Source organism: Leucopleurus acutus (genome assembly GCF_964270905.1).
Source record: "Leucopleurus acutus genome assembly, chromosome: 6".
Classification (NCBI taxonomy): domain Eukaryota; kingdom Metazoa; phylum Chordata; class Mammalia; order Artiodactyla; family Delphinidae; genus Leucopleurus; species Leucopleurus acutus.
The window spans coordinates 57,666,349-57,692,162 of NC_139149.1; the positions used below are offsets into that span (position 1 = coordinate 57,666,349).

General features: G+C 35.0%; 1 protein-coding gene across 2 annotated transcripts in view; it reads right to left on the reverse strand.

The window, feature by feature from the left end:
• Positions 1-25,814, reverse strand: part of TLK1 (tousled like kinase 1) — a 152,312-nt gene that overhangs the window by 13,804 nt on the left and 112,694 nt on the right. For both annotated transcript variants that reach the window (XM_082841632.1, XM_082841633.1), the window contains exons 12-14: positions 16,405-16,471; positions 4,838-4,935; positions 2,510-2,591 (exon numbers count right to left, since the gene is read on the reverse strand). In XM_082841632.1, the coding sequence (XP_082697758.1) occupies positions 2,510-2,591; positions 4,838-4,935; positions 16,405-16,471 (247 nt within the window). The remainder of the gene's footprint in view (positions 1-2,509; positions 2,592-4,837; positions 4,936-16,404; positions 16,472-25,814) is intronic.

Consider the following 25,814-nt stretch of genomic DNA (forward strand, 5'->3'; position numbering starts at 1 on the left):
ATACCCTCTCTAATAGCCTCAGTCTCATGAAGTTTGGGTTGTTGACTAAATGGGGTGAAACGTATAAAGTGTTCAGAATAATATATGATTCATAATAAATATCCAATAAACATTAGCTCATTATACTATTAAAAGTTAAGTTTTAAGAAATATAATAGAAAAGAATAAAAGAAGTTCATGTGAGAGAAAGCAAAAAAGCTTTTATAAAACTCAAAGGCAATCATAGTAAAAAAATAGAAAATAAAATTCTAAGTACTAATAAAGTTATCATCCATGTATAATGATTATAATAACTGTATATGACATATCTTTCTCCCAAGATTAGGAGAGTAAAGTATACCTTCCCATAAAGCTAAGATGGTAATCACTGAGCAACTGATTCAATGCTTTCCACCTTGGTATAGAGAAGAGTCAATTTTTTGACTTACAGTCAAGCTACTTTGTTTACCAAGCAACCTGGCAACAATGAAAGGACTTGAAGGGGTCAGAGGGGCTGTCATTAGTATTTAAATCAGTAATGAGGGTTCAAGTCATTAGGGACCCACAATCTGCATTTTCTAATTTCTACAGAAGCCTTTTCTTCCAAAAGAAAAGTCCCTTTTAGACCCTATCTATGGGGCTAAAAACAATGGAAATACTATTGGGCAGTGGCAGAAGACTGTCATGAAAGCTATCAGTAGGCTCAGAAGCCGGGCAACTTCTAGGCGGAGCTAGTGCTAGCTAACTATATTTTAGGTGATTTTTAGGTCCACAGTGAGCAACATTATGACCTTCCTTTCTACCTTGTGGCCTGACTAAGACTACTCAACCATTAAGTGCCTGAGGATGAACTACCATTAGAATCAGAGAAATAGGAATTGGAAGAGAGCTCACAGATCACTCTTGATGGGTGACACGTAATGCTCATCCAAGTTAACAAAACAAAAAATAGTTCATGGTTGAACCAAGATCAGAAATGAAGTTCTCTGAATCCAAATTCCATAATTTGCCCCAGAGTCAGAACTGGATACAGGTTGTCTCGTTGAACAGAGAGGATTTCTAATAACAATCTAATGAGCTTACATTTTCTCAGCAACAAAGTTCTTTGTGATTTTCCTGTGATAGTTCATTTAATCACTATAATGATCCTATGATGTAGGTACTATTAGCATTCCCAGGTGAAAACAGGCAGAGGATGGTAAGCAATAAGCCCAAGTTTATACAGCAGTCAGAATTAGCCAGGATTCAAACCCAGCCTGTCTGGCTTCAGAACCCAAGGTCTTAATCGCTGACTATACCAATACATAATGAAGCACCAAGTGTTCCAAGGAGCTAATCAAAGGCAGACTAACAGGGAAGCCTTCTATAGGAATTGAAGTTTAAGGTGAAGCTATGACCTTCATATGACTTTATGCTAAGAGCAAATGGGAAGCCACTGGGGCTTATAAGCAGGGGAGTGAGATGATCAGACTGCATTTTATAACAAGGCCACTCTAGCTGCAGCATACACAAATGAACTGGAGAAACTCAATGCCCAGAAAAAAGGTGATCAGCTAGGCAATGCAACAAGAGACAACGAGGCCCAGCGCTAAGAGAGAGGGAGAAGGGTCATTGCTGGATTTAGGAGAGCTTAATGACATTAATAATGACAGATACCAGGGACTGGTTATGTTGGGGGAAGGGAGTTAAGGGCAAGGTGAATTGAAGGATGGCTTTTATGTTTTTCACTTGAGGGACTGGGCAGATAAATGGCATTGCTATGTATTAAAGTAGGGAGCAGTGTTAAAAAGGGTGGGGGGCGCGTTGGGAGAAGAGATAACTTCTATTTCAGATGTGAGTTTGCAGTGCTTATGAAGCATCCACATGAGGTGAACAGATTAAGTCATATAAACCAGCAGGTAAGGGGCTCAGAAGGAAACTGTGGGGTAGATAGCTATGTATCTATGTATCTGAAATCAAATAGGTGATAACTTAGTGAATGGGAGGGGGATATATTTGAAAGGAGAACAAGAATGATGAGACCTTAGGAACTTCAATATTTAAAGGTTGGGCAGAAAGATAACATAAAGTGGAAAAAAAGTAAGGTATAAAGCATTAAACATATGAGTAAATATTTCTACATTTATAAATACACATTTGAGAAACACTGGCCTTAAAATAGGTAGAAATTAGGGTAAATTCAGGACATGTAAGACTTGTGACACATGTTTAAATTAAGGGATACAACCTTTCCATACATGTTCTATATTAAATGGCTACCTGCCTATCTTGATTCTAATGGTTATTACTTGTATCAGACTGGCTAGTGATAACCAGGTACCAAATATCAGAGGGACTGCAAAGGCACAAGGATAGTTTTTAGACTCTTGAGATAAGACAGTGTAAGCCACCACAGACTCTTTTTTGTAATGAGAGGACATAAAAACAGTCAAAAAATCATAAAATCAATAAAAAGACATGTACTTCTTAACCACATATTCCTATATCTTTGTCGTATTAGTATGAAGAACAGTAAAAAAATGTACATTACCTTATACACTTCACTAAAGCCACCTCTACCAAGCAGATGGAGTAATAAATATCTTTCATTTAACGTTGGGTGATCTTTGAACCTTAAGGGTGGGGAAAAAAACACTCAGGCACATGAAAACACCCACAAAAAGGTTTCGTCCACAACAAAGTTAGCTCTTATTCTACTCCCAGCTACTTCTTTTTCAGCTACTCTTCTGCTAATTTTGAATTCCATTCCATACTTCTTTTCCTTCTCTAACTGCATGACTATCACCCATCTTAACGCTCTGGTGTTCACAAAGCTTAACATTTATTGCCGAATATTCAGGTTCAATGACCAATTATAGCACTGTGATAAAGACCTACTGACTACTGTATTACTAAGAGCTTTATGAAATCCCGTATCTATTCAGCAGGAATTACTTCCCTTGGAAAAATATACTTTTATTTTGGGAGTTACAGTTAATCAAGTTTTATAATATTGATATATGATTAAAAATAATTATATTTATAAACTGGCTTTCATCCATGGTGAACTTTTACAGCCTTTGCCTTTTATAAATAAAAATTTAATTCCCAATCAAAAGAGAAATCCTTTAAAAAAAAACACCACAGACAATACTACTATTACTATTTAAAGCTTATTGCACCTGCTATACATTAAGCACTCACCTGTATTATCTCATTTGGTTCTTAACCAACCCTTTGAAGTAGGCCCTGCTACTACCTCTATTTTACAGATGAGGGCACTACTGCACAGAAAGGTTAAGTAACTTGTCCAAGGTCAACAGCTAATACATGGCAGGGGTTAGCAGAAAAATGTGGTTCCAAAATGTACACTCTTGATATTTAAGGGAAAAAAAAAAAAGATCAATGATAGCTTTATAATTCCAGATGCAAACACATGATATTTTATTCAATATCAACACAGCTTTGTTAATTTAAGCTTTTCCTGAGAACTTATAAATAAAAGAGATTTCTGTTAGTTTTAAAGCAAAATGTAGGGAATTCCCTGGTGGTCCAGTGGTTAGGACTTGGCGCTTTCACTGCCATGACCCAGGTTCAATCCCTGGCCGGGGAACTAAAATCCCGCAAGCCACACAGCCAAAAGAAGAAAAAAAGAAAGAAAAGAAAAATGTAAAGCTGTAACAATTTATTTAATTTTCAACAAGTGGATTAAGTAATATCCACAAACAAGTTTGGACATAATTTTCAGAAGAGCCAATTTTAAATTAGTTTTGTCTTATCTGCGTTATCAGAATTTTCATCTGGTACAATTAAGGATATTACATAACTATATTATTTCACTGACATTATACATTGGAATGATTGTGTTCATACAGAGATGATCATAAATAGGCCTTCTTTTAAGCAAGATATTTGTATTTCACGGCAGAAATAGGCCACTTCCAATTCTGACACTTGTATTAGGTCATGAAGATTTAAATTACATAAGTCTTAAAGTGTAAAAAGACATCCTTCCTGTCCTCTACATTGACTAAATCCAATTAATGCCTTGCTTAATTTCTATCTTCTTCATAAAATTCCCACCAGCCCACATATATTTTCTATTCTTTGAATTCCTTTAGCGTTTAATGTCATTTTGATAATTAGGGATTAAGGACAGAGACTATAACTTAAACTACTTTTCTGTTTCTTCTCCAGTTTTTACATAATGCTGGATACATGGCTTACTGAAATCCCTTTGGTTGAAATAATTTTTTCCTCACTACTATAATACTAACTTTGGTATTTAGTTAACAAATATTTATTCTGTGCCTACCATATGCCAGGCACTGATCTAGGTTCTGGGGATATAGCAAGAACAAAATTAAGTCCCTGCTCTCATGTAGCTTACATTCAAGTGAAAGGAAACAGATAAAATAACTGAAAAAAAAATTTTATAATTCCAAATAGTGATAAATGCTAAGAACAAATAAAGTAAGGCAAGTATACTGAGATAGGGGATGGAGTGAGGCAAGGACTGCTATTTTAGACAGGGTGGCTTCTCTAATGACCATGGGGAGTGAAATAAGGAGTAAGCCACTCAGATATTTAGAGGAGGAACATTTCAGGAAGAGGAAATGGCGAGCACAAAAGCCTTGAGGGAACAAGTCAGACATGTTTGAGGGGGCCAGTGTGTCTACAACATATAAGTGAGGGGAGGATGAGAGAGATGGGGTGGTGAGGTGGCCAGAAACCAGATCAAACGAGGCCTTCTGAGCCATGGGAAGGACTTGAGGTCTATGGTGAGAAGCCCCCCAACAAGGAAATACTCTGTTTATGATCTCCAAGGGGAGAAAAAACTTTTATTATGTAAAACTGTGAAATACAAATAATGACTTACTGTGAATTATCTTCATTATTTATTCTTTTGAGCTCTCGAATGTGAAGATTTCTGACTCTTTCCAAACGTTCAAGTTCTGCCTGAATTTCTGCCTCTTCCTGAAAATGAAGAGAGGGGACTATAACAAGCTCAATTTATTTGTGATATAAAAAAGATATTTTTACTCATGCACCAATTTTTTACAGTGATGGGAAGAATAGTGTATTATAAAGTTCCACTGAGTTAAAAGACCAAAGTGCTCTTTTCAATGCCTGAAAGATAGATAAGGCAAAAGCCTATTTCAAGAAACCATCCTCCACATGAAAATCTTTATACCTAACGAGATGCTGACTTTTATTCTGTACCACAAGAAATCTATTTTTATAATGTCTAAACTGAAAATGACTGCAAGGTAGTCTGAAACTGACTTATAACACAAAATGAGCTGAAAGTTTTATTTCTGGTACATCCAAATTTTAATTTACGAGGGAATAATTTACTAGTACAAAACAAATGAAATGAAGATATTTCACAACAGTTAAAAGAGGAAGAAAGGTAGGAGACAGAACTACTGATTATTCTGAGACCTGACAACATTTGGAATACACACACACACACACACACACACACAGTCTGACCACTCACTTTGGATAAATCCCACTACAATTTTAAAGAGACTCTTAAAACAAAAATTTTACGAATAGCTGTGGCAGATCCTTAGTTATCAGAGCAGACCTAGGCAAACCTAAAGAAATTTACTTTAACATTCATTTAATCTAAACATTTTGATAAATATTTTTCATGTCTCAAAATATATAATTTTTAGAACATTTAAAAAAATTAGACACCAAAACAAATAAAATCACCCATTACACACATACCTCTTGATTTGTCAATATAAATTTAAGTACTACTTAACAAACAAGAACATACCAAATTTCAGTGAAAAGTTCTATGAATGCCCAATTTTATAATATTTTTGAGTAACTATTTATTAAGTAAACTAATCCAGATTGCCTTGGCCTAAATGTGTACCACTACCGTTATAAATCTATACCACATGGAATAGAGGTTATTTAAATATTTGTTTTTCATTAGCACTGTCTCTTAATGATTTATCTTCTGATATTTTTTAAAAAAATCCTTTATCTCAAAAAATTAATAGTTCTGAAATTTACTTTGAAAATATAAATATTATTTCATCGTAAAGCAGATAATAGAGATATAAAGTCTATTACACCTGTATCTAAGGCTTAAAGTGAAAGGAATATTCTAAGTATCATAAAGAAAAACAAAAAACAAACATTCACAGATTAAAAAACTAAATCTAAGTATGTTGTTCATATTCCACCTGACCTTAAGATTATTTCAGTTATTTCAAAATGAAACCACCACTACTTGTTGCAGAGATATTTAATGTAAATTAGGCATTAGATGATACATAGAAACCTTCAAAATAAAATTTAAGTAAAAAAAGAAAGAAAAATAAATAAATTTAAGTGAAGATGAACTTTTCTAAAATTTTGGGGAGAGTTTTCTAAAACAGATACACTAAATTCTCTGAAATTTCCTCATTTAATGTAGCTTCAGTTACAAATATTTCTAATTTTAATAAAAAAGAAAAAAGGTAAGATAATGTCCCAGGGGATTAAATAACTGAAGATTCATTATAAGGAGAGGAAATAGATTAAAAAGCTTTGAAACAATAAAGTCAAACCACAGTTCAGTTGTCTCCATTTAGTTATATAAAGTAGAATAAGAAACTGGCCATATAGCTGTGCCCATGAGTATGAAAAAATTCAAATTCATTTATGCCACAGAACACAGAAAGTGGTAACTTTCTTTCTTCAGATTACTAATGTTTGCTGCCTTAAAACCTGCCATTAATTTCTTATACATGTAGGAAGTTAGTAAACACTTAGTAAGTTGGTATAATTTTAAATAATCTGATAAAACGGTGAAATGCCTATTAGAATACCAGCAAAATTACTTGTTTCAGCTTTCATTTGAAAAATGTGGTATGGGGATACTATTTTAAAAATGAATTTATAGATATTAAATTTTATTAACTCATAAATATATAATTATGAGATTCAACTAGATTGTTGACACATAATTACATTTGTTTTATAATTTTTGGTAATCTTCAGATGTTTATACAATGGCAGTAATCAATATCATAATATACTTACTAAAGAAAATAAAATGTATGTCTGTGCCAGCTAAGCAAGCTTTTTACCCTCTATAAAACATGACAAGTATGCCCCGTAAGATCTTACAATACAAAAGCACAGGCAAGCTTCATTCAGTTGGAATTGTAAAGTTTACAGGAAGAAACAAAATGTCAGGAGCACTAGTTTAAAAGAAAAGCTGGATCCTAGGTATTTAAGAGGCATGTCAAGGGAAGGAACTATAACAAAGTCATATGCAAATAAACATAAATCCTCCATAGTCCTCAGTGAAATATATTTACATCTTCCATATTGTAATTTAATATTTATTCCACAATATCCTGGACCTTAAAGTGACACAATTCTAGAGGAAAGATAATTCAATAACTCTAAGTAATTTCTCTCAAATCCCACTGAGAAAAAGTATACATGCTATTATGGATTGAAGTTTGTGTTCCTCCCAAATTTTGTATGTCTAAGCCCTAAACCCCAATGTGATAGTATCTGGAGAAGGGGACTCTGTGAGGTAATTAGAGCTAGCTTAGGTCCCGAGAGTGGAGCCCTCAGGATGGGATTAGTGGCTTTTTGAGGAGGAAGAGAAAGAGATCTCTCCTTCCAACCCCACCATCTCTTTGTGGGAGCACAGAGAAAAAAATCATGTGAAGGCTTGAGAAGACGGCCATCTACAGACCAGGAAGAGAGCCCCATCAGAAACTAAACCCTGCTGGACCTTGATCTTAGACTTCTAGCCTCTAGAACTGTGAGAAATAAGTTTCTCTTGTTTAAGCTGTCCAGTCTATGGTATTTTGTTATGGCAGCCTGAACAGATTAATACACATACTTTTAGGCAAACACTAGGCAATACTGCTTAGTATCCTCTCCTTACAGAAAGGGGCAAGGCCCAGTTTTGGTCTAGCCCCAAGGTACAACAGTCTAGAATATGGTAGTCTTAGCAACTAAACTTATCTTTACTGCAGATCATTTCCAAAGATCTATATACTGTAGGCCACGCTCTCCTTGCTTGAGACTGACATTAGCCTCTGGGCCATCCTCAGAATTAATTGTTTTCAGAGGGTTCAGGAGAAGCAAGGCAGACCTGGGCTCAAAACTGATCTGGATCATTATGGAATGGAATCCTGTAACGCATGGCAAAGGTAGTCCAAATTATTAAAATAAAAAAGAGAGGCAATCCAGACAGCTAGATCATGTTTAGTAAGAACACCAAGTTTCAATCCTCAAGTCATCCACCAGCTAAGCAATTAAAGCAGAGAAGGTCTAAGAAGAAACAAACAGCATCTCTAGACGGGAACTGGTCTCTGTAGACAATTATGGTGTTGAAGGGACATGAGTAAGAAAAGATCCCATTAAAGAGAAAGGTAGGTTTGGTAATCACATACAATAACAGGACATGGCTCTTTTCCATTTAAACAAAAAGATATAGCAATGGGCCTTAACAGTACACACTACAGCTATTTTAACAGTATTTTAAAATAAGATCTAATATTCTGAATTACTTAAATATATTAAAATACCCAGGTTAGACAAGTATACAACAGATCTCAATATTGCCTCATCATTTAAGTAACCTGCAAAACATACCACCTTCTAAAATTTTAACTTTTAAAAATTTATATGGAAGGTAAAACCAGTTTGTCCCTCACCAGATATTTAGCATAGAAATGCTTTCTATTTGTAATCAAAGTCCTTTCTGGCAACTTAGTATCCTCTTGGCTTAACATTCTAAGCTAAAATTACGTTACAGCAACAGCAGAATCTCTGTAAAATGTCAGATTAAAACTGCCAGGCAGATTTGGGGTATTTTTGAGCATTTCCTTTAATGGCAATTTTGTTTTTTAAGTGGGGGTGTGTAGGCATTAAACTATAAAGCTTAAAGAGTTATAAAATGCATTTTCACATGTAAAACTAATGGATTTCCTAAAAAAATTAAACATCCTAGTTTAAACTTCTTTAGCAAATCTTTAATGTATGTTACATGTCAGCCCCACAAAAAAACCCTCAATTTCGAAGAGCAGCCTTTCTATAAAGCCAAGATAAGACAGAAAGTATTTTCTGATATATCGTTCTCAGCTTGCCTATAATCCATGAGGGTTGGCAGAAGAATTCTGTGTGGTATATTATGAAGATGGTGAAAGCAGAGAAAAGCTTATCACTTACAATAATATATTCAACAGCACCATAACAGCATCAGTCCATCTGGGAAAACTAGTTCAGAATGAGGTTTCAACAAGTTTAACACCAAATTCATTTAGTAGTATGAACAATACAAATCCCTCAAAAGTTAGTATCTCCAGGTCCTCAAATTAAGTTTTAATTTCATTAAATATTTATAATGTCATTCTAAAAGTTTATCACCAGGAGAGTGAAATGTGAAATTAACAAAAGGCACTATTAAAGGCTAACAGAAAGGGCAGTGCAGAAAAAAAGAATTAAGAAAATTTTTACCGATTTACTTCAAATTTATCCTTATTAAATGTCTTTAAATTTTTCTCCATTATATTCTTTAATATATCTTAAATATGGATATGAGAGACATGAGCCATTGGAAATACGAACCAACCAACAAAAAAACCACATTCAATGTATAGAGATGGGTTTTGAAACTACTGCCCATAATCCTATTTTTGCTTGAGTATGGTTGTATAGATTGAGGACTAGGGTAGGAGGAGGAGAAGGGACAAATATTATGAAATTCCTAGGGAGGTTTTCTTTCCTAACTATATATATGCTCCCTCCATGCCCATCCTCAATCACTGAGCTGGATATTACTGAGGGGAGCATACTGCATCAAACATACCTCAGGTGTGTTTAACTGACTTAATTACTTTAGAACCTTAATGTTTTCCTCTCTCTGCACTTCAATTCCTTCTTTGGGGGGTGGGGGGTCATTAATCTCTCTTCAAATGCATAAATATATACATCAAAACCCTTAAATGGGAGTTAAGTGTTAAAATGGACGGGTTTTAATTCTGTCAGTTCCCCCATTCTGTTTAAACAAACCCAACCCTATCTTCTCAGCAACAAATATATGTAACAGTTCAACTCTCTGGCAAACTTTAAATATTTAGTACACTTCCTGAAAAAGAAATCACAGGTACTGTATTCGGGGGATGAAATTCCTTGATGTTAAAAACACTAGCCAAGGTACTGACACCAAGCCTTAGCACATACAGGTACAATGCCTTACTACTATACTTTCCTCCAGCTTTCTGCCTTCTTTTAACCTTTTTTCAGGACTTTGGTGGATTCCGTATTTTTTTTAAGTATGAAAAGATTTAACTTTCTACACAATAATGAGAAGAACCTAATCTTCTAGACTCTCTCTGTACATATGCATATAAACGGCATGGAGTTACAGTTCTTGGCCAGTGGCCAAGCAATTGTTCTCTCTTTTTTGTGAAACAGTGATCTCTACACTGAACTTACAAACCTGAATAAATTAAACCCTGCTCTAACCAATGGTTAACTTGACTTCTAAGATTCTTTCCAAAATTAAAAAAATTCCATTGCCTATATAACAACTGGATTAATATCAAACACTACAGAAGTAAAACACATTGTACTGCTAAATTTTCACTTTGGTAAGTGAACAATCATCTACTACCAAGTAAAGATGTATAATTATAAATGGTGGGGAAAAAGCCAGGAATATGTTTGTAGGTTTACAATGAGAGTAGGAAGTAGAGTATACACTGGGAGCTTTCCTATCTACAGCTAGTTCCATGTTCTCTCAGCACAGGCAGCTTTCATAGATGGTACTCATTTTTAAATGGAAGCAGTACTAAGCACAAAATGTCAAGTTTAGAATTCCAACACTCTTCTTGGCACTTTTCCTGCCCACACATGCCAAGAAGTCAGGAACCTCATAATATTCTTCATGGGCTTAATGGTGACTTTTTCTAGTATAATGCATTTTCACTAGATTTCCACTGAAAACTACTTCCTACACAAGTAGCATCTTGTGTTATGTTCTAGAGAAACATAATGTACAATGTGGTTGGCTCTGAGAGAAAAATTTCTTGAATATAAAGGTGCACACACAGTTTTAGAGATTAAGCCCTCTAGCATTAACTATTTTCATACTTTTATTCGAAACTAAAGTGACGAGATGCCACATATGCAAACTTATTCTTTGTGGTCATGCTAAGTAAGGATTTGAAAAATCAGATGACAGTGGTATTCTAGAAAGAAAGACCAAAGGAGATATCAAACTTCAAGAATATTTGGGGGTTAATTCACCTAAAACCAATGCCCTGTATCCTCCACTGTTCAAAAGGCTTGCAGACAATCCATTGTCTTCCATTTCAACTAGTTGCATGGTCCACTGTGAAGGAGTGAGAAAAGAGCTGTGTGCTTGTTCTTGACCTGTAAAGATTTCATCATGGAAGATTAATACTGATGCTGCGGCTGCCTGTTACTGGTTGTTTCTCTTTGCAGGTGCCAAAATCGGTCAGAGAACAGGATTTCAGTGGCAGAGTTGTTGCTATACTGTTATCTCTTCAGAACGGAGGCACAAGGAGAGATGAATGCCACATCGCAAGGAGCAAAGGAGAGAGAGAGAAAGAAATGGTGTCAGGTGGCATGTTGGATGTGATTTTTGTTTTAGTAGAGATTGAGATGACTGTAATTGTTTAGCTGATTCCTTCGGTCTGCAAAGATACACTTGTGTTGGTGCTGATGGTTCTTGACTAATCCTGTTTCAATTACAAGTCGGTTATGTTTTTCCAATAAAAATTTCTGACACTTATATTCAGGGCTTCTCTCTCTCTCTCTCTCTCTCTCTCACACACACACACACACACACACACACACACACACACACACACCAAAACACATACATTAAAGCCAATCCCTACAATACTATCTAATATTCCATATTGAGATGTCAAATCTTCTATATGCATTCTCTCCAAATAATCAAATATTTAAAATCCAGAAGACAAAAAAATTCGAAGACTAGAAAATAAGGAGCAACACCTCCACATGTTGTTCACATCACAAACTTGAATAATAGTGGTGGCATGACATAGTTATTGGTCCCAATAACTTTCAAAATTCTTACTTCCTCTTTATTTTGGCATATTATGATTGGTAACTTGTATCTTTTAAATGATAATATGACTACGGAGATAATCTATTACAAGGAAAATGGTTTTTCAGGGATTTTTAAAAAAGTTGTTTGTGTTAGTTCAGTAACAATTCTTGGAAAGCACATCCACGTAGTTTTCTTCAGTTCCAGAATAAAGATCTGAACTATACAAACAACAACCTAGCCGAACTCCTCAAATCACAAAGATAAATGACTTTCCCATAACTAGAATGTATCAAAGACTGGTATCAAAACAGGATCAACCATAAAAGCTAACTGGTATGTGGTTTATTAGTTTATTAGTTTCCTTAAATCCAGAGACTCCACATGTGGCACAGGTGCAATGGGATTTTAAATGGGATTTAGTTGCTCTGCCTCAAAGGAACAACTTTTTGAAGACAGGAAATTATTCCCATTGCAACTACAAGCTTTTAATGAGTGATAATTAAGGAAGTTTGTGCATAATTACTAGTAGCAAAAAAGTTATTTTTTAGTAAGTTTTAGGAATAATTTGTACAGTCTCCATATACTTTACTGTATAGTTCTTTTCTGTTCTATTCAATTAAATCTTTAGCTCTATAAAAGGTAAAATTATACTAGAGTGTATTCACACATTTTAGCCAAAAAAAAGTGCTTTCCCTGTTGACCTTTAAAAATAAACTTAGAATGAAAAACAATGAAGCAGCTAATAATAAAGAAATATTCTAGTTGATAGAACAGTCACTAACAGGATACCCAAGGAAAGTAATATATAAGAGAAAGAAAGAAGTATGTGTGTGTGGAAAACTTAACTGCTCTCCTTTATCTGCAATGAAAATGAAACAGCATTTTCGGGGGGTAAAAAAAAAGAGCAAACATTCACACTACTCTAAGAAACATGCAGAGAAAGCTACAAGTGAATTAATTCTTCTGAATACAAAAGGATCAACTTGCTATTTATCTACAACTAGAGAACTGTAGGAATAAAGCGTAAGGGTACTGCCACTGAAATAGGAGAAAAAAAAAGAAATAGCAGTGAGAAAAGGTTCAAGTTTCGCTTTGCCAGTTACTAGCTGTATTAATTTAGACAAAGCAAACAGAGAAGATCTTGGCATTCAAATTTAACATTAATGTTCACTTTAGAATGGTTAAAACTTCAAAGTGAATAAAATGTAATATTATGAATTCTCCTGAAATGGGAATTTGAATCATGCCTGATTTAGGCAGTGTGGAAATAAAGGGAATTTTGGTGAATGAGTGAGCAATAATTTCACAAACTGATTAATAACTAAAACAATAAATATTAAATAATCCTTGCTATATTAAAAAAAGATGATGCTGCATAATAACTTTCCTAATTTCAAAAGAAAATAAGCTCTTAAGTAAGTTTACATTTACTATTTGGTGGTTACCAGAAATATGTATTTATTTTAGCCATGGACTTACTGCTCAACTCTCATTTGTTACTCTATCACACTAACAGATTCACTGGATTTGGATTTATTATGTTTCTAACCCTACAGAATAGTATAGAATATGAACTGAATTTTATGATTTATTCAATGGTAAATATACTTTCTCATATTTCAGCTTCTCTATTCAATTATTATGATTATCTTTATGAAACACAATGCACATCATAAATTATTTATCTCAAGAAAAAGTAAATAGGCCTTCTAGTCTCCTATGTCCAAATGGTATGGGTTTTGTCAATGATGGACATTTTTTCCTTTGGTGTCAACAAATTTAATCTAATAATTCCATTTAACTTCAAGAGTTTTTATTAAAGGGAGACTAAGAGTCACCTTTGCTAATGCAGGAGTATGCTGGGCTTCATATCTAAACCCTAAGCTGATGTAGGTCACATGATTAATTCCTATGCAGGTTACATGGACACCAAATACAGATCAGATCCAGCCTATGGCAGAAGCTATATAGTTACATGTCAGGGCATAGTTCATGTTGGCTTAAGGTAGAGGTGATAACATCTTTTCTTTTAACTCAAGCTTGCTCTCTATGTGTTAAAAGTGTCCAATCTACCTGTGTTTTAGAAAACAAAATGACCTATTTTTAATGCCCTACTTTCCAACTGTGCTTTAGAATGCCAAATAACTTATTTTTAACACATGTAACTGAATGATTATTTTTAAATTGTATGACTCAAAAATTAATACCCAGTGGTAAGCAGACAACTGCTATTTATTTGTGCTCTAAGGTGACACTACTTACTCAATTTTGTTCTCTGTGTGTACTACTAGCCACTTTCTTCTAATGCATTCATTCTCCTCACCCAAAATAGTCTTTCAGAAGAAAATGTGAGAATTCAAGACATGATAGTATATTTCAGCATTATTTCATCCACTCTCCCCAAATATTCCATGACGGAGATCAAAGAAAAGTAATGTTGTAAATTGGTTAAGAAGAAGATAAAGTTAGAAATCTAAAACTGCTCAGTAAATTTGATAAAAGCTGAAAAAAAATAAAATAGGAAAAAGATCATGGAGGGGACAATTATTAGAAAGAATGACTAAATACAAAAAGTGGAGAAGTCAAACACTGGGAAAGAAGATAATATGGAGGTTAGAAGAAAAGGTGTAGTAATCTACAACAGCTTACAACTGTTTACGTAATATCTAGACATTTAAGTATATGTACCTCACTTACAAAATAGAAGTGTTTCAGAGAAATGAAATATTTTCAATGTACCAGGAAAGCTTTAAAATCAACCAACCACCCACCAACCAAAAATAAAAACAAACCCTCCTCTGAATCCTTTTAAGTGTTTTTGTAATACAAATAGCTGATTCCTAATTTAACTGCTTTACTATTTCAGATTTTATAATAAGTTTTCATAAAATAAAACATGTAAAATCTCATCATTAGAAAGAGTAACTTGAAATTTACTATTATATGTGAAAATAATAACCCTCCAGTTAATTATATTCTTTAGGATCCCATTATCATGAGAGGCTGGTTAGAAAATAATTGATAAATCTTTATATGGGACATCAAACACAGGTCTCTATGAATTTATTATCAAAATAGCTTAAGTGGGCAGACAAATACTTGTACTAATTATGAACTACAAAATCCCCTCTTCCCTTCTGTAGTCCCATTACAACTCCATCGGATACAAAACAGACTGAAGTTGCCTACTTACACCAAAGAGCAAGAGAAATGTCAACAATTACAATAGAATACAAAAACAAAACAGAGCAGAATAAATCATTTTAGAATTTACTGTTCAAGTAGCTTAGGTTGAAACTTTTCTGAGCAGGGGAATAGACAGATATGACATAGTAAAGAACACTAACACAAATTACACATATATATATATGTGTATATACATATACACACATACATATGTACACAAAATATAATTTTTTTCTTTTCCCTGTAGTTAAATGGTAGGGATCTGAAGCATGGTGATAACATTCCAAAAACAAAAACATCTATAGTGAGATGGTAGCTGCTGCAAGAATGCGCTTCTCTGACCTACCTTACCCTACCCCAGGGAGATGACTTCATAGACACTATCTTCAATTAGTTCACTAACTCAGGTTTAGCTATTATTCAGCCTATTAAAGAAACGTAAGTAATGTGACAAGCAGAAAGCAGAATTAAAAAATTGGATCAAAGGCAAAGAATTTTATATCTGTCGGTAACTTCATTTTGAGGGGGAAAATCTACTCTATTATTTCTTTAAGTGGTTGAACTAAAAAACAATGAACTGATTACAATTTCAGAGTTTACAAATAAGTACAAAGCTACACGTTATAAAAATTTACTAATAACATATAACAATGTTTTTCTAAATTATATCACTTCATATTATTACTGACGATCAGGTTCTTCTAAATTTGCCAATGTACATATTTTAATTGAAACATTTAATTGAGCATTCAATATCTTCAAAGTTAAGCCAAAGAAACATGTTTGTTATTAATTTATACTTATTTCAATTTATTATGAAATGGACACAAACAATATGGAATCTTACATTTCATCTTAAATATGAAGCACTTTTTAACAAAAAGATAGCATCTAACAGAGTAATTGTAAGAACCTGGAGGTCTGGCCAGGAATCATTCCTCCATTACAGGGACATGGTATCATCAGCATCTCAAATGTCTGTAAGTTGCCACAAGGTAAAGGAATGTTATTTTAATATATTCAACATAAAAATGCAACTTTAATGCCCCTCTTTTTTGGTCCAAAGTTTTTAATTTAAGTGCTTTCTCTCTTAAGTTTTGACTTCTTCAATAAGAAACTTATAACACAACTTTCCACAACCTCTGGTAAACTAAAAATCCAGCATATGCTTCACATACCTTTTTGAGATGTCCTAGTCTAAGTTTGAAAATTTCTTCCTGTTCATGATATTCTGCCAAAGTCAACCTGTCAAAATGGAATTGTAATTCTAGATATTAAGATTAACACTTATTATTTCTTATTAACAACCAACAAAAAAAAGATAAAATTAATCAAATGGAAATACTAAAATGTTGACAACTTTCAGCCCAAAATACATAAGCCAAAAGCATTCCTCAGAATACATCTTATTGAAGGTTTTCTTCAGAATACATCTAATACTTACAGATGGAACAATTGACTGATTCATAAATTCAACAACTATTTAATGAGTACCACGAATCAAGTGATATTCTAGAATTTAGATCTTAAGGATACAATGAAAAGGACAGTTTCTCCTTACACTCTGGTTTGAACTTACACTCTATAGTGGGGGTAAGAAAGCAGAAGAGAAACAATTTAGTCCAGAAATAAAATAATCCCAAATAACAGTAAGTGTTATGAAGAAAATTAGAAAGGGTGGTGTGATAATGACTGTATTACACTAACTTGCACTGAGTTTTAGGGAGGTAATCTTGATCTAAATATCAAAAAGGACCTAGGGGAGTATGTTCTAGACATAGGTTAAAGCAAGTACAAAGACACTAAGATAGAAACAGGTTGATATATGAGGAGAGGAAAAAATGCAAGTATCAGAACATAGTCAAAGATGCTGTCAGCAAAAGACGTAAAGCAGGGGGGCAGCTTCTGTATGGACTTTTAGGCCAAGCAAAGAATTTCATTTCACTTTAAGAGTACTGGGAAATCACTACAAAGGGAATCAGTCCAATTTGGGCGCTGGTTTAAAAAAAGAAAGAAAGAAACTAAGACATTTTTCCCTTCTCTGCTTCCATGTGCTAGTGAATAACTGAGATATAGGGATGCTAAAACTATAGTCAAACCATCAAATTATTAATAAATATAAACAGACATAAGACTTGAAAGTACTTTATGGTTGTTTTATTATTAATTTCAAATCTTCCTATATAAATTTGAAAAATAATTGCAGCTAACCCTTGAACAACAAGGGTTTGAACCATGCAGGTCCACTTATACTAAGATTTTTAAAAATAAATACATATTACAGTACTACATGATCTGTAGCTGGCTGAATCTGTGGATGCGGAACTGCAGACACCAGAGGCCAGCTGTAAAGTTATGCGCTCAATTTTCAACTGTGGGAGGGGTGGAGCCCCAACCCTCATGTTGTTCAGGGTTCAACTGTAGTTTAATGTATGTAGAACCATAACAAGACATATACATATTATAACATTTCCTAAGAAAAAATGATTCTGTATCATTAAAGTGAAAGGAAGAGAAAAAAAACCACTCAACAACAAAACAACTTCCATTTCATACACCAATATTGAAAAAATTGCTTTTATCTATCACATTCAAGCCCTTGTTTGTTTACTTATGTGTTCTGGGTGTATTTGGTTAAGCTCCTAACCCAAGTATGACTTATTTACGCTTGGTGCAGGTCCCTCAGCAACATTCAGTATAAATGCTATTTCCCTTTAGCTAGATGCTAATTAAATTTACTAATTCTCAAGAAAGGGTATTCAAATGAAACAATAAAAAACCTCCAAGAAATTCAGTTAGCATTCCATTAGAAATATCTTAAGAGTGAAGAAGTAAACATTTAAAATTAAATCTCTCTAACCAGTCTTAGGTTAATACAATCACTGGATTTTATTATACTGAATATAGCTGTATAGTTGCAGCGGCTGCTTAAATTCAGAGAACTAAATGTTGCATTGTGAATGTGAAACATTCATTGCAGATGGAATGAAAGAAGAAGGGGGTAAGGTGATATTTTTTAAAAATGAGGTTTGGAAACTAAAATTGATAATATCTCAACTAGCCCAGTAAAGTAAAGCCATAGGAATTTTGGCAAATAGCTTCTGGATTGGCATATATGCCACCAATGGAAATCACCTGTATAAGAATATCATAACTTCCTATTCTTAAAATATGGTTTTAGGCCCACTGGTTGAACATAGGATGGGCTCAGAGCTAATTTTTTAAAAATATGTAAATACTCTGTTTGTTTCTATACAGGAATAAAATACAATTCTATACTTTGGTTTTTACTGAGTTAAAGTATAGCTAAATTTAGTATTCATAAATTAAAATTCATATGACTAATTTAGTTTCCTAAAATTTCTGATACTGTATTCTACTAAGAAGTTTGGCTATCATGCAAAACTGTACAGCTACTACACACACAGATGGCTGGGAATTTCTGCAATTTGGAGGGAAGATATTTTGTTGTCTTGAGTTGGTAGTAGTTTTCAATAGCTACTTTTCTTCTGAGTTAATAATAAATCAATGTCAATTAACTCCATGATAACTTAGTTTGTTGAATACTGTTTGGTTAATCTTGTAGTATATAATGTAATGCATATTTGCTATTTACTAGTTCCAGTTGTTAATATGTTTGTACTGTGGTTCAAATATAAATAGTCCACATCCCTATAGCTAAAGCAAATGCACACAAATACTTCATTGAGTTCAAAAGCTTTGACCTCAGAGCATTATTTTATAGGTCTAATCCTAATATGAAACATACAATTCTCACTAAAGGTTAACGGTAACTTTCAGCAGCAGCAGCAGCAGCAGCAGCAGCAGCAGAACTTTGCTATTTCCTTACTGCATTTTGATTATTACTACTATAAAACTTCAAATAAACAGCAAAGAAAAAAAATGTATATATATATTAATTTCTCTCTGCTTGGTTTTAAAGCATCAATAAGCAGATTTCATAGACAGTATTAAATACTGTCTATTTAAATACTGTCTAAATACTATTAAATTAAATATTAAATACTATTGACTTTCTTGGGCAGTGACTCTTACCATTTTGCGATCATGGATATCTAAAAATAACCTAGGGACTTCCCTGGTGGTGCAGTGGTTAAGAATCCACCTGCCAATGCAGGGGACACAGGTTCGATCTCTGGTCTGGGAAGATCCCGCATGCTGCAGAGCAACTAAGCCCGTTCGCCACAACTACTGAGCCTGTGCTCTAGAGCCCCCAAGCCACAACTACTGAGCCCGCGTGCCACAACTACTGAAGCCCGCATGCCTAGAGCCCATACTCCGCAACAAAAGAAGCCACCACAATGAGAAGCCTGCGCACTGAAACAGAGAGTACCCTCCGCTCGCCGCAACTAGAGAAAGCCCGCGCGCAGCAATGAAGACCCAACCCAGCCCAATAAATAAATAAATAAAATTATTAAAAAAAATCAGATGTGTTTGTATACACCAGCAATTGAACAATCTAAAAATGATATTAAGAATACAATTCAATTTATAATAGAATCCAAAAGAATAAAATACGTAGGAATAAATTTAACTCAGGAAGTGACCTGCACACTCAAAACTACAAAATATTGCTAAAGAAATGAAAGCATACTAATTAAATGAAAGGACTTCTATGTTCATGAATTAGAAGACCTACTATTGTTAAGAGGGCAATCCTCCCCAAAGTGATCCACAGACCCAATGTAATCCTGATCAAAATACACATCACCCATTTTACTAAAATGGGAAAGCTGATTCTTAAATTCATATGGAAATGCAAGGGTCCTCAAACAGACAAAACAATATTGAAAAAGAAAAAGTTAGAGGACTTACACTTCCTATTTCAAAAATTAAAACAAAGTTATATTCATCATGGCTTCCCTGGTGGCACAATGGTTGAGAGTCCGCCTGCCGATGCAGGGGACAGGGGTTCGTGCCCCGGTCTGGGAAGATTACGCATGCCGTGGAACGGCTAGGCCCGTGAGCCATGGCCGCTGAGTCTGCGCGTCCGGAGCAGCCCGCATGCCGAAAAAAAAAAAAAAGTTATATTCATCAAAAGAGTGTGGTGCTGCCATAAGGATAGACACATACTGTATGATTCTTTTTAATGAAGTATCCAGAAGAGGCAAACAGACATAGAGAAAACAAACATAGAGAAAGCAGATTATTTGTTACCAGGAGGATGTAGGGAGGGAGGCATGGGGAGTGATTAATTAATGCGCATTAGGTGTTCTGGGTGAATAAAGTGTTTTGAAACTAAAGGGAGGCTGTGGTTGCATAACATTGTGAACGCACTAAATGCCACTGAACTGTATGTGCTTTTTTTTTTTTTTTTAAAATAAATTTATTTATTTATTTATTTTTGGCAGTGTTGGGTCTTCGTTGCTGTGTGCGGGCTTTCTTTAGTTTCGGCAAGCAGGGTTACTCTTCATTGCGGTGCACGGGCTTCTCAATGCGGCAGCTTCTCTTGTTGCAGAGCACAGGCTCTAGGGCACGTGGACTTCAGTAGCTGTGGCACGCGGGCTCAGTAGTTGTGGCATGCAGGCTCTAGAGTGCAGGCTCAATACTTGTGGCGCACGGGCTTAGCTGCTCTGCGGCATGTGGGATCTTCCCGGACTAGGGCTTGAACCCGGGTCCCCTGTATTGGCAGGCAGATTCTTAACCACTGCGCCACCAGGGCAGTCCCTGTATATGCTTTTAAGTGGCTACTTGTATGTTATGCAAATTTCACCTCAAATTTTTTTTTTTTTTTAAGTATCACTGGGGAAAAGAAACGGGGGTGTGTGGGAAGGATGAAACTAGTCTGCTTCTGAAGAGCCCAATGTTCACAATAGAATAAAAACTGAATTGAGAACTAACGACTTACACCAAGTGCCAGTGTGGTGTGTAGAGTAATGGCCCCATAAAGATGTCCACATCCTAATCCTTGGACATATGAGTACGCTAAGTTACACAACAAAGGAGAATTAAAGTAGCAGATGGAATTAAAGTTGCTAATTAGCTGACTTTAAAATAGGGATTTAGGGACTTCCCTGGTGGTCCAGTGGTTAAGACTTCACCTTCCAATGCAGGGGGTGCGGGTTCAATCCCTGGTCGGGGAGCTAAGATCCCACATGCCTCGTGGCCAAAAAGCCAAAACATAAAACAGAAGCAACATTGTAACAAATTCAATAAAGACTTTAAAAATGGTCCACATCAAAAAAATCTTTAAATAAATAAATGAAATAGGGATTTATTCTGGATTACCCTTTGGGGATGTAATTACAAGAGGCCTTAAGTGCAGAGAGAAGGGCAGACATCTCAGAATCACAGTGACATAACATGAGAAAGACTTGACTTGCTACTGCTGGCTTGCAGATGGAAGGGGATCACGAACCAAGCAATATGGGCAGGGCCTCCAGAAGCTGGAGACAGCAAGAAGATGCATTCTCTTCTAGAGTAACACAGCCCTGACAACACCCTGACTTTAGCCCAGGGAGACCCATTTTGGATTTGTGATCTCCAAAACTGTAAGATAATAAATTAGTGTTGTTCGAACTCACTGAATTTGTGGTAATTTGTTACAGCAGCAGTAGGAAACTACTACAGATCTTGGTACCTGGAAATGGGATGTTCCGATAATAAACACCTAAAAATATGGAAGTGGCTTTGGAATTGGGCAGTGGGCAAGAGGCTAGGAGAATTTTGAGGGGCATGATTTAAAAATAACCTTAGACTGCCTTGAACGGACTACTAGCAGAAATACGAATGTTAACAACTCTGCCAAGTGAGGATGCAAGGAATTCCACGAGGAGCATAGTATGGAAAACACAAACAGCCTCAGAGAACACCTAAATTGTCATGAATGGACCGTCAGTAGATAGTAGAGGTGCCACTGGTGAGAACTCAGAAGGAAATGAGAAACATGTTCTGAAAACTGGAGGAATCCTTGTTATTATGAAAGAAAGCTTAGCAAAACTGTATCCTATAGTTATGCAGAAAGCCAAACATGTAAGAAATGAACTTAGGAAATTTCCAAATAGAGTGTTGAAGGTGTGGACTGGTTTCTTCTCACTGTTTATATTAAAATGTAAGAAGAGAGAGGTAAATCAAAGGGAAGAAATGTTCAACCAAAAACCCCCCCAGGATTTAATGTTTTAAGAAATTCTCATCTTATTCAGAGTACAAAATACACCAAAATTGAGATTCATGGTCAAAGCTGCTCTTAAAAAGAAGGATGTCTGGACAACCTTTTGCTAATACTCCAGAGAAGTCAGAGTATTCATCACATAAACAGTCTTTAAAAAGATGAAGTGGGTGACTCATAGATCCTCTTAGCCTTCTCTGCAGAAGCCAAAAATAGCGATGAAATTATCTACAAAAGAATCATAGAGGATCCTCTTGTCTAATGGAGTGAATCCTTGTGTCATACATGAAAGATCCACAAGATTCTTGGGAACTTTATACCAGCAGAAACACTACCAGCTTGGATTTTACGGGACAGAGAGTACAAAATGAAAGGCTGCCAAACACTCAAAACTCTACAAACAAGAAACTGGTTGCAAAAGCTACTCAGCAACAAATACATGTTAACCTTCATGAAAAAGAAATCTTCATGAAAAACACTCAGAGGACAGAAACTTGCAGAGCCACATGCTACAGAAAAATTATTACCAGAACTTGAAACCAGAGTTTGCCGGGATGGATTTCGAAACTGCTTGGGATCAGTGACACCTTTAATATTTTTCTGTTTGAACGGAAAATGTCTTTAACTCTTAACCTATGCCTGTCTCCATCACTGTATTTTGGGAAGAGTTAACTTGTTTCTTGAGGTTCACAGATTAAGAGGAATTGTTCTCAGCGTGGATTATACACAGTCTCACTCATAACTGATTTAGATAATGAGATTTAGAATGTTTAAATTAATGAGATTTAGATAAGATTTTTAGATGTGGAATGAAGGCTGTAATGAGGTTGAGACTTTGCAGATACGACAAATGGATTTTGCATGTGAGAAAGATGTGCATCTTGGGTCAGAGGGCAGATTGTATAGGTAGAATAATGACTTTCCAAAAATGCCACATCCTAATCCTCGGGACTTGTGAATATGTTTAAAGGCCAAGGATTAAATGGGATTAATATTGCTAATTAGCTGACCTTAAAATAAGGTGACTATCGTGGATAATACAGCTATGAGTACACAGTGTAAAGAAAAAAAATTTTTATCTGAAGGAAGCTGGGAGAAGGCACAGAAGAGGTAACATCTGAGCCTGGTTAAACAGGAGCAGCAGAAAGAAGCCAGGAGGAAGAAAGAGGGCACACAGGGGCATGGTGACCCAGAAGCACAGCATGTAGACGTGCAAGCAAAAAGAAAAGCCAATGTATACTGTAGATTAAAGAACTTATCTTCTAGTGTTTGCTAAGAGTTTAAAGACAGATCAATGCTGAATTTTATATATTTTGGCATCTATTAAGATGATCATATAATCTTTTTCTTTGTGTAGAAAATTACATTGATTTTCTTTATATTAAACCAACCTAGCATACCTGAAACAAATCAAACTTGGTCTTGATAAATTATCATTTTTATATATTATCTGTTGGGTTGCTAATATTTTATTTAATATTTTTGCATTTACTTTTTAAAAAAATTTATTTATTTTAAAATTTATTTATTTTTGGCTGCATTGGGTCTTCGCTGCTGCGCGCGGGCTTTCTCCAGTTGCAACGAGCGGGGGCTACTCTCCGTTGTGGTGCACGGGCTCCTCACTGCAGTGGCTTCTCTTGTCGCAGAGCACAGGCTCTAGGCACATGGGCTTCAGCAGTTGTGGCTCGCGGGCTCAGTAGTTGTGGCTCGTGGCCTCTAGAGCAGAGGCTCAGTAGTTGTGGTGCACGAGCTTAGTTGCTCCACAGCATGTGGGATCTTCCCGGACCAGGGATCGAATCCGTGTCCCCTGCACTGGCAGGTGGATTCTTAACCACTGCGCCACCAGGGAAGTCCTGCATTTACTTTTATAAGCGATATTAGACTATAACTTTCCTTCCTTGTACAGTCTTTCTTGAATTTTGAGAACACTGTGCTGGCCTACATAAAATAAGTTGGAAGTGTTTCTGCCTTAGCTGCTCTTCAAAAGTTTTTAAAAGATTAGCACTATTTCTTCCTTAAATGGTTGGTAGAATTCATAGATGAAGTCCTCTGTACCTGGAGTTTTCTATGATCAAAGATTTTAATTACAGGTTAGATTTCTTTAACAGTTACAGAACTATTTGTTTCTTCTAGTGTCAATTTTGTTAAGTTGTATCTTTCTAGAAATTTATCCATTTCACAAAAATTTTAAATTTAAGTCATTTACAATATTTTGTTTTCCTTTAAAATACCTGTAGGCTCTGTAGCAACATTGCTTTTTTCATTCCTGATAATGGTTGTCTTTTCTCTCTTTCTTGTTTCCAAGTTTATTAGTCCCCCTCACCCACAAAAAACCCCACACACCTTTTTTGGATTGGTTGATTCTCTATATTGTATGTTTGTTTCCTGTATCAAAATTTCTGCTCTTTTCTTTCTTCTCCTCCTTCTTTAATTCTGCTCATCTTCTGACTTACTGAAATAGATGTTCAGTTTATAAAGTCTTAGTCTTTCTTCTTTTCCTATATACGTATATAAGGCTATAAATTTCCCTCTAGATATTGTTTCAGATTTATCTCACAAATTTTTGCTGTGTAGCACTTTCACTATCATTCATCTAAAAATATCTTCTCATTTCCACTGAGACTTTTGCACTATCTTTATTGTTTCTGATTTCTAGTTTAATTCCACCGTGGTCAGAGAACATATTCCATACGATTCCAATCCTTTAAGTTTCACCCATGAGTTCTACCGAACATTTAAGGAAGAAACAATGTCAGTCTTACATAAACTCTTTCAATCCTTTGAAATTTGCTGAGGCCTGCTTTATGACCCAACATGGTCAATTTTTATAAAAGTCCACATTTAAAAAGAAGATACATTTTGCAAATGTTAGGAGGTTACATATTCATTAGGTCAAGTCTGTCAATCCCACTGAATTTTTCTATACCCACACTATATGTTCTGTTTTATATTGTTTTATTTTTATCTACTTGTCCTCTATGTGTGTGTTGAAATCTCCCATTATAATCTGTGGATCTGTCCATATCTCCTAAAAGTACTGTCAATTTTTTATCTATCTTGTGGGTATGTTACTATGCACACTAATTTAGAATTATTGTATGTTCCTAGTGATTTTAAACTTTTATAGTTATGAAACAATCACCTTATTTCCTGTAATTTTTTTTGCTTTAAATTTTACTTACTGTGTCTGATATAATACAGCTTTCTTTCAGTTGATATTTGCCTAGAATGTTTTCTTTCTTAACTTTTATTTCTAATATATTTTTCCCCCTTTGGCTGCTTTTGAGAATTTCTCTTTGCCTTGATTTTCTGAAATTTCATTAACATGTGTCTGGGTGAGTATTTCTTTATATTCATCCTACTTGGAATTCTCTGGCCTTCATGAATCTATAGACTGATCTTGCTCATCTGTTTTAAAATATGCTCAGTTATCTAATCTCTAAACACTGCTTTTGCTCC